General features: G+C 41.0%; 1 protein-coding gene across 7 annotated transcripts in view; it reads right to left on the bottom strand.

Moving 5' to 3' along the window:
- Positions 1-4,288: 4,288 nt before the first annotated feature.
- The window catches only part of KIAA0930 (KIAA0930 ortholog), a 134,097-nt gene continuing 127,679 nt past the window's right edge, over positions 4,289-10,706 (bottom strand). For all 7 annotated transcript variants that reach the window (XM_007061743.4, XM_043537756.1, XM_043537752.1 and 4 more), the window contains one exon: positions 4,289-9,545. In XM_007061743.4, coding sequence (XP_007061805.1) covers positions 9,505-9,545 — 41 coding nt within the window. In that variant the 3' untranslated portion in view covers positions 4,289-9,504. The remainder of the gene's footprint in view (positions 9,546-10,706) is intronic.

Here is a 10,706-nt window from a genome sequence, read left to right as displayed (position 1 = left end):
TCAGATACAGAGGGCAGATATATTTTAAGTAAGGGGATCCTTGCAAGGTAAACTCCTCACCTTTGCCAATGTATATGCTCTCAGTCAATGGAAAGCTTTTTAGGGAACTGGATATTGGGGGTGGGGTAGGGAGGGAATTGCAATGAGATGCTTACTGCCACTTTAGGTTAATTGAATGTACACTTGCTGTGTGGGAAGAGCAAGTGCAAATTTGTTGCATCACTTAGAAAAATGAGCATCTGGTGGATGGTTGGCAAGATATGAATCAATGCCAGGGACTATACATATTATTCTGCAACTCATGGATCTTATTCCAGGATTGATGAAATTTGTTTTTAGGACCTTGGCTAATTTCGTCCAAAAACACTAATTTTGGAGTTATAACTTGGTCTGATTATGCCCCTGCATATATTAGATTAAAAGATTGGGACCCAGGGGAAAAAGAGCCTAGCAGTTGACTAGAGTTTTGTTTTATGTCCCCCTTAAAATTCAGAGTTGGAAGGAAGTTTTCAGAAATGAATTATATATGTATGTATATTGAAACATTGTGTGTTTGTTTCATTCCTCCAACTCTTATTTTATTCCACACTGGGGGAATTTGCCTTAAAATTTGTTTCTCCACAATATTTATTCCTAAATATTTTCAATTCCTTTGCCCATTTAAACTTATGTAGCTGATAAGTTTCTTTTGTAGTTTATTTTGAAGCCTGCTACCTGCACCAATTCCAGCATCAATTGTATTATTTGCAGGAGCAGAAACCTCATTAAAAATGATAGAACACGACATTGTAATACAAAATTAGTTTGCGATTAGTCCAGAAGGTGTTTTAATATCTTTTACAAAGGGGCTGTTTCTCCCATTTATTGCAGATGATTCAATGGTCAAACCGGGGTGGGGGGTGGGGGTAGTGTGACAAGGCACCTGTCTTCCCCTAGACGAATTAAAAGGAGGGGATTGATGACCATTTACCACAATAGATGCTTGAGGAGGAGTACAGAGGGCTGATATGCCCCTATGAAACTGATTCCCCAAACCAAAGCTTACCAAAAACGGAAGGGCTCCCATTCCAGCCAGTGGAAGGCCTTCTCACTCTCTGATGAAAGCAGTGCATGGAAAGAATTGCTAGAATTAACACTATAGATCAAATTCAGAATTCTGCTGTGGTTAGTGGCTAGACACCTGCCAGCAATGAAACCAGACTAGTTCAGCTGAACATATTTGGGCAAAAGGACACAATCTCTTTTCTAACATGTTGGCATACATTTTAGCATCCACATCAATTAAAGATATAGGGGTGTATGATGCACAAGGGGTTGGATCTTTTCCTTCTTTAGGAATAACCGCCATTTTTGTCCCTTTCCAAGAATCTGCAATCTCATTCCTCTGCAATATACCTCTAAACAATTAAAATAGGGACCAACGCTTGCTTTAGAGTTCTGTAATGCTCTCCAGAAAACCTCTCAGAACCTGGATTTTAAATTCTTAATTACATCTTCAATTTCCTCTGCAGAAATTTGCCTATCAAAAGCGATCCTGTCATCCTCTGCGATATGAGGTAGTTTTGCATGGCTCATATCTATTTCTAAATTGAGGAGTTGGATGCTCTGAATTGTACGAAGTATGGAAAAAGTTAGCAAATATTTCAAAGAGCTTTTTGGTGCCAGTTACTAAGTCTCCCCTTTTATTTCTAATGAGACGGATGGCTGATTTAGCCCAATTTTGTTTGTTTGAAGTTTCTGGCTAAGAGCCCTAATATTATTGTTTAACATCTACGTGTTTGTGCCTTACCTGTTTGTAACAGGTTAATTTTTCCTCTTAACTGTATTTTCTTATCTACAGGATCTAAAAGTGTATTTGTCTATTTTCCAAAACAAAGTTCATTAACCAAACTAATTTTTAAGGTATGATTCTTAAATGAGGGGGATCCTTATAAATCACCTTTCCAGCAGCCCAGAGAACACTTACTGATTCCTTCCTTTTTTAGATTGACAGTTTTTAAAGAAATAGTTCTATGCTTTGACAAATCCCACTGTTGCTGGTTTTGAACACTGCAGGAGGTGCTAATACTAATGAGCATTGAGAGAACCCACATTCTATAGCAATACTTCCCTGCTCATGATTGAACTGGGAGTAGATTCCCTCCCGCACCTAAATTTCACAGTAAGTCATCTAGAGCAGCCTGCCCTGTTAACCATTTCTGGCTAAGGGGTATTTGCTGACTTATTGAGGCAGATGCCTTGCTGCTAAATATGGCTGTATGGGACCAGGGATGTGGTCTGAGCACTCCTGGAGGCAAGATTTGTCCTCATCTTTGTGTTTTCTTTACCGAGGGCTTATCTACACATTGACTGGGGCAGAGCTACTGTCGGACTTTCTCTTCATGTCAGGGTCACAGCGGAGAATCAGGCCCAGAATCTTGCTAGTTTCCTAGCCCCTGCATCTCTTCAAACCTTCTAGCACAACTTTTGTCTCTTTTTATCTCGTATGCTCCAAGAAGCACAAGCAACAGTGGGACAAGGGACAACCCAGCTGTCAGAATGTGGGGGTTCCCCTGCCTTGGATTCTTAGCGCACACAGTCCTCATCCACACCAGAGGCAAGTTCAACACCAGGTGCTTGATTTACAATGTGCTTCACAAACAGTTGTTCCACCACGGCCTAAGGTTTTCCCGCCAAGACTTTACCTACTACCCCAACACAGAGCAGGACCGAAGAGAGAGCTCTCACCTCTGATATCTTGGGCATCCTTCCAGGCTTCCCACACATGTCTTTCTCCCTCCCTTTTCAACTGTTTCCAGCCGACTAGATGAATCACCCAGATAATTAGCGAATCACTCAGTAGTAGAACTATTACCTCAGCAATGTACCCCAAGGGGGGGACACTTCCAAAGTGCACTGAGTGGCGAGTCAGCCTTGGGCTACTCACACTGTCACCACAGGCTTTGCTTCCTCATACGAAGAGTGTCAGCAAACAAGGTAACCATCACAGCTGCCAACTAGGGGTAGTAACCCCAGAGTCACCACCTGTTAACACAAAATAATCTACATTGCTCCTGAAACACTCTCTGAATCTGTGGAGTGAGTTGCCACTGTTTATATCACTAAAGAGAAAGATAATTAAACTAAGAGGAAGGAAGAAACTTACTTATGAATCATACAATATCAAAACATATATATGGAGCATCTCTGCAAACGACAAGAGCTGGCCAAATAACTTTGCTTGGCTCTAGAGACTGCATAGGGCAGTGGGTTTTTTCCAACCTTCCTCTCCCACCGGGATAGACCCCATTGGAAATCTCAGACACAATCGGTGCTCTCTGTCCTCCCCCATCCCCCGGGGTCCATGGACCACAGCTTGAAAACCATTGGCTTAAATTGAACTAATCCTTTCCCAACACAAGATTTCTTGCTACATTGTTTTAACAATGCTGTTTCTTTGGGTATAAGCCAGAGGTCACTTCTGCCCACTGATGCTACTGGCTGACAGTATCAAATAAGTCATATGTCAGTTGCTCAATAGCTTTCATAACCAGCTAGTCGTGCCTCATACTGTGAAACTACAGGTTTTGTAATACTCCCTCCCCCAATATAAAGGTAATAAATCTAACAAAAGAAACGGTCAAGTAAATGTATATTCCTTGTAAGAATCCACTTTCTAGGCTGTGAGCAGCCAATCGGGAAGCGTAGGGAACTCCGAATGGACCCAATGGTCCAATGTGATAAGAGGAGGCAGGAAAGTTTTTTTTCAAAATCCATTTGGATGCTGAGGCCTGCATAGAATTGCATCTACCCTTCTTATTAAATGGTATACATCCCTGGGAGCATATAGTACCTGTGTTCTCCAGTGGCTTCTGAACAGTTTAAGGCTTTAGAGATCAAACCCTATACCTTAAACAGTTTTGGGCTTCCCTACGTGGAAGGCTGCCTTATTTCTCATGTCACACTGCAGTCAGCAGAAGCATCTGAGCTGGAATCCCGTTTTAATAATGACTCAGCATGTGGAGACTTTCAAAGTACCTGAGCTTGTCAGGAAAGAAAAAATTCAAACTAGTCATGTCTCAATATTCCATTCCATTTAACCTTTCCACTAGATAAATACATAAATGATTTATGTCGCCATTAAGTCAGAGAATTACAAGGAAAACACAATTTTAAAAGATACTAGATTTTTTTTTTACTATTATATTTGATTGAAAATATGAAAAACCTTTTAAGACTATGTTGCATCTCCCCCTCCCTTCTCCCCTTCCCTCCCTAAATACTAAAGTGATCACACAAGGAGCCAATGTTAGTCACATAAGATGAATCTTTTTTACTCAAGGTCAAATGAAAGTGAACAGTAAATGGGATACTCATCTTCAGGTAATTGCCCATTTGGTGGACCTTCATACATGTTTCACATTATTATCCCAACCAATTTCTAACTTGCTGCTTAATATAAAGGCTCGTAATGTTCTGGAAATATAAATTCATACTACCCTCAAACATCATAGGATACAATACAAAGAAAATCCTATTAACAAAACATATGGTCATTTAAGAGGTCTTTGTTTATTGGCTGCAGGATTCAACATTTTCTTCATGTTGCAATAAGTAACATTAGTCCTATTTTTGGTGCACAAAGGTGTTCTCACCGCTCTTTGTTCGAGGGGCTCAGCTACAGTGCCAGCATGATTTTCAGTTGATCATCTGTCACTCAATGCTGATGATCAATGAGGCAAAAAACCATGCAACAAGTGTTAGTTGGTTAAAATTAGTCTGAGAATATATTTGTATATGTACATAGAGAATGTTGAATATTGTAACCTGCTTGCTGTCTTATATTATCTTGTACAGTTACATTCTGATTGTAAAATACTGTTTTTTCATTTAAGGTTTGGTGTACAGGCAATTTACTCATTTAGCCGTTTCTCTACATGGGTTCTATTCTATTTACTTTCAACACACACGATTTCTACACAATCTGGTTCAGTCACATTTAATAATACAAAGTGGGGCAGCCCCAGATAACTCTGGGCTGTGACTGCAGAGAACCCAATTCCCAATGCTTTTGAGTCACAACCCTGTGGAGGCTATGAGGACCATTTGCTAATGCATATAAGGTGGGTCCATAGGAAATAGCCAGCTCTGCCAAGTACAGTTAAACTCGCCCTTTCTGGTGGCTGTCCCTTTAGCACTAGTAGAATTCTCACAAGTACCTTCGTTCCATGCGTTTAAGAACTTTAAAGTCCCATTGACTGTTGCTGGGACTTAAGCACTTTGGAAAGTTTTATCCTGCCTCTATTTTTATCAGGAAGATTTTAGACTTGAAAAAGTAGGTGACAAAACAAACTCAGCTGGAAAGCAAAATATGACAATGACTGGCTGAAAGCCATGTCAAAGGGGATTTACAAGCACTTGCATGTATGGACATAAGGTGTAGCTACATGGATCCAGTTGTGGCCTTAGAAGTTGCAGAACTGAATGCTGGTACAAGAAGATATTTTGGAAATTTAATGTGTTACCTCCCCTTGCACCTCAAACTAAATGTATCCCTCTTTTTAGAAAAGCCGATCGCATCCTTTCTGCAAATGGAGGACTGTGGAGAACAGCATGATTCAGGTCACATCAGATTTCAACCTATGCAAACTTGAGGCTCCCCTACTTTTGTTTCAAAGCCAGGTTTGCCACGGTGAGCAAGGTGACCCGGCTTATGGCTCTGAACGGGGACTCTGCAAACCCAGGTTGGTTCATGTGGCTTTGCCTCAGACAAGCTTTGCCTCAAGGTTGAGTGAATCCAGTGAGAAGGAGTGTGAACCCACACTCAAAGTTTAGATGAACCAAGACTGCTCAAGCTTATACATTTCTAATAATGGCCTCTATCCGCGATGTGACATATGCAAAAGGTTGGACAGACTTGGAAGACATCCTGTGGTGGCTGGGGGGAATTGCAAAGACTTTGAATGGAATTTTACATACACTGTGGTCTTTAAGGCACAGCGCCGCCCTGCTGATACAATATAATTGATCGCGGAGAATGTCTTTAATGTTACCATTTCAAGGTGGTAATAAGCTCTTAAGCTCTTTTGCAACCTAAACAGGATTTCTTACTCTTGTATTTGACATCTGGCTATATATTTATCCTGAGGATGATGGATATGGCAAATTGCAGCTTTCCGGAGGTGGTGGTTGTGCAGCACAATGGAAAATGCTATCAGACCACACAAGAATAACCAACTGATTAACTGATTGACCTGAGCAGCAGCGCTCTCCAGGCTCATGTTAACCATAGTGCTTTCTCATACTATAAGAGCTTCCATTCTAGTTGTCAAACTTCAGTACATATCATTACAATTGCTGCTGCTTCAATAGTCAGAACAGTAACTGGGCAAACGAAACCCTGCTTACTCTTATTTGTAGTCTGTCTGGTGTACGTATGGAGCTCAACATTCAGTCCATTCCTTGGTAGTTTTTAAATTCCGGTGGTGCCTCAGCTCCATTGATTTACTGCTTTGGAGCTACAGGATGGAAAAATGCCAAATAAAAAGATCCGGGGCTCCCACCTCACATTCTCTTATGTAGTGTAGTGCAACAAGATGCTAAAGGTCCTTTTCGGTATGAAAGTGAAGATTAAGGGCATTTTGAGAGACTCAAGGTTCAAATAATATGCCAGCCTCACATAGGCCAACCTCCTGCTAATGTCACTGGGACTCCTTCCTGTCTGCAAGGACTGTAGGTTTTGATTCTAATGGTTTAATAAAAAAAACCAAAAACCAAACCCAAATCCTCCTATGATGGACTATTAGGTTTCATTCAAAATATTTAAACTTTTCACTTGACAGAAAACGACTGACTAGAGCTGTACAGAGAGTTCTACTTCAGATTTTTAGAAGGGCTAGTTTAGAGTCTGGCACATTCTAGCTATTTCCTCAGAGCACTAACGACATTCAGTACACATGGATTTGTAGTTCTTGTGGCTGTCCAAGCTGGTGCATTTACAGCCCATTTCGGCGAGTCAAAAAGGTCACTCTTCATTCAGAGTGGCTGTGGCAGATCTGTTAACACAGTATAAAATATACCAAAATGATTGGCTGACTTCCTTAGCCCTTTAAAAACTAGACATTAGCAAAACTCCAGTCCAGATACAATACAGCAAGACAGTATGTCTTGCATAAGGCTATGGAATTTGTACTGCTTTATCCTAGAATTGTCCATACTTTCCTGATTAGTTTAGTATCATGCCGTGTTTGCCATTTATCCTGAAAATATACACAGCACGAACTGTTTAGGTCTCCAGCCCATGAGAATTTAGGCTATTTAATCCTACCATATTGATGTCAGCCTGGGGGTAGGAGGGGGGAGCATGGCTGGAGACAGAACAGTACTCCGACACCTAAGTCACGTTTCCAAATGGGTAAATTTTCCTATTCATAATATTTACTAATCTAAGAGTATTTGGTTCAAATGTTCCAATTGCCTCTAGAAGTACAAACGTTATCTCTCTTCTCCCTCCCCACTGCAATGAACAGTTAAAGGAAAACTGCATTGATTTGCTTAGCCCAGCAGTACGAAAGTGCAGAATAAAAGGCATTTTAAGAGGCTCAAGACAAAGGCTGGAGGTTGCTCTCTTGCCGAAAGTGATTTAATTCTTGACACAGGGACTGGAGGAACAATGTTTAAGACAGTCTCTCACCTGCAGTAATTTTGGTTAGCATTAGCAAAATAACTCTACTAGTTAATGAGTTACTTAAAGCTGAAAGATTTGCCTAAAGTGAACGGGAAATTGGCCTGCAGTCTCTTGCACTGTGTTCACATTGCCAGCGTTAGAAATACCATCACTTTGCATTAAGTTGACTTCTTCCAGCCTTAGGCTCCAATAATGCATATTCTAATTTAGGTTTAAAGCATAACTATAAACAGTCTGACAAGTACTTCTTACCAGATGGAGCCATCATGCTGGGTGATCAATAAAGATACAGTCTACCTTTAAGCTGCAGTGGAACGGTTTCCATGGATTCTGGGCAGAAATGAAGCTGAAAGCTTTACTTGAAAGTCGCCTGATGCTACTGAGAGAACAACAACAAAGCAGTTTGGGAAAAGGTCGAGGGGAAAACCAAAGATTTAGGCTTTAAGCACACGCCACGTTGGTAACAGCAGTGCCAGCATGGAGCATAGGGTCATTATATTCTGAGGGCTTGTTTATACATGTAGACAAGCCCTGAAGAGTAACTACGGATGGCATCTGCTCTCTCAACTGATCTCGTTCCTGTGTGTATTTTAGGGTCTGCTGGTTACTGCATTGGCTCTGCAGTGCTAAGAAAGCGAACTATGCTATATTCTGGCGCCCCCATCAGAACTGTTAACTGAATGCTGGTTGCAGAATATTTACCAATTGAATGTTCAGATTCCCAGAGAGGTTTACAGGGCTGCTATTTAGAAAAACATGCATTACTGCTAAACACAGCACACAACTACAAGGTCATTTCAGTTACTTTTCAGAGAAGAACTATACTTCAGCTTGTCTTTAAAGAAAACCCTTTGTGCCCCAGTACAGTGAATCGTCACAGAAACGAACAAACATAGAATCCAGGGAAATTGCTGAATCAGTCAAAAGCTTCCAGGAGGAGAACTCATTACACTGCGGTCCTGCGAGTGCAGAAGGATAATAATAAACTGAACGTGTTTGGTACTGGAGTCTAGTTATGCTCTCCCATTTCTCTAGACATTAAGACTTGGGTTTACTCCTACATATCATAGCAGCAGCAGTACTGGAACTGGACTACAGATTTTCTAGAGCGGCATTTTCTTCCCTTCTTATGTTGGCTCTTTCCCTCAGACCGTTCTAGAGCATGAAGTCTTCACTGTTCTTTGGTAAATGGGGAAACGGTCATCACGCAATAAAGCTGTCTTAGGAATTCGGGAACGACACACCAACAGAAATAGAACATTGAAAGCATCATTTTAGCTCCATCCCGACCAACTGCGCATACCACAATGGCAACACATCTTTGTTGCATCTCTTTCCTGACCCCTTCTGACTAGTAAAATATTCTATTGTCCCTTGCATCCCAAAACACATGCACACAAAGCCATTATAACAAGGAGGGCATGGACAAGAGTCTATGAACAAAGTTCATTGGTACATCATTATGAAATCCTAAAGTTGTTTCTCTCAACGAATATAAAGCTCAACACATTCTGTACATGTTGGTTTCTCAGTTATAAAGTAAACACGGTAACAAATTGTTCATAAAGCATTAATTTTGTTTTTAAACACAGCCCCTTCTGGTTTTGTTTTTGAAAGTCGTCTAGTCAGAACACTATAAAGAGATGTATTACTACTGTGTGCAGACGGTGTATGACAGCAGAGGAAGAGAGAGGCACTTTGATTGGCTGGTATTCTTAGACTTCCCTTTTTTTTCTGTGTAGGTTTATGTTCCTGACACTAGATGGTAGCGTTGTCACAGAAAACCATCATGGATAGGCACTTGGCAGCAACATTCCAAGGCAGTGCCCAGCGCTCTGCTATGTCATCAGAATTGGTTTCTGCCGCACTTCCAGAATATCTAAACAGACAAGAGAAGACAATTTACAGTCCATATTGAGAACATCTGGCAAAAGTTTGTAATTGTTAAACAGCAAGTAAGAGGAACCAGTGACCTAATCATGGATTGCATGTTAGTCAAATTGTTTTCACACTAATTCAGAAGGGGATTAAAAAGCAGAACTGTCACATCGTATACCACCAAATACATGTTAATTTCTTGTTCTAGCATACTAACAGTGTGGTGGTAAACAAGAGCTATGTGCCATCAGAGAGAGAGGACAACTGATCCAATGTAGAGTTTTTATAGTGATATGGGGTCCTTTGACAGGAAAGATGCAGCTGTATGGGGATCCTTTCAGGTAACATTGTTAGACAGTGGAATAGTCTTCCACGGGAACTGGTGGGAGCCCCATCACTAAGTAATTACTGTAGCAAAACAAGCTTTTGCTGCCACTGAGAAATGCACCCAAATTCTGTTCTCACGCACCAAGGGAGCATCCGGTTTTCTTGAAGCCTCAGAAACAGAGACAAGCATTGATAGGATTTCGTCTGCTGGCCTTGGTTACAGACAACAAAAAAACTAAGGGGTTTTGGAGCATTTTTGCTGCGTTCTAGTCCAGCAAAACATTAATTTGGAAGAGTGCTTTTGAGAGTCAGGCCTCATTTTCAACATGAGCATGGAAAGGTAGACACTTAAATCTGTATTTAGGTGCCTAAATGGGCACTTGAGATATTTAATAACCTTTAGCAATTGGGCTGCCAGTCTCTCCTTTATTAGGCAACAGGAAAAGAGTATGGATTATTATTTGGTATAAAAGAGGGTTGATTTAGATTTCATAATCAGGAGGCAGATCAAGTACGTTCGCGCAAAGTTGCAAAAATCAGGCATTAGTAGGGACTCAGGATTCTCACAAGTCCACCCCCTCTTCAAGCCACCTCACAGGAAGACCCTGACAAGTAGATAATGTTTATAATGTTCCTTGAATTGCGATAAATTTGGGGTTTTACTGGAAGTGCAAGAAGTGATTTCATTAAGTGAAAGCTCTGCACACAGACAAACCAGTCTAGTACCTATCAGCTCACACGTCCCAGGGGATCGCAACTGCTGGACTGGAGCATGGAGAGAGATGGATTCTAAGATACAGGAGGTCAAGTAACAAATACCTTCCCAGATCAAAAC

Source organism: Chelonia mydas, chromosome 1 (genome assembly GCF_015237465.2).
Source record: "Chelonia mydas isolate rCheMyd1 chromosome 1, rCheMyd1.pri.v2, whole genome shotgun sequence".
In the NCBI taxonomy this organism is placed as follows: Eukaryota; Metazoa; Chordata; order Testudines; family Cheloniidae; genus Chelonia; species Chelonia mydas.
This window is presented reverse-complemented; position numbering and strand designations above follow the sequence as displayed.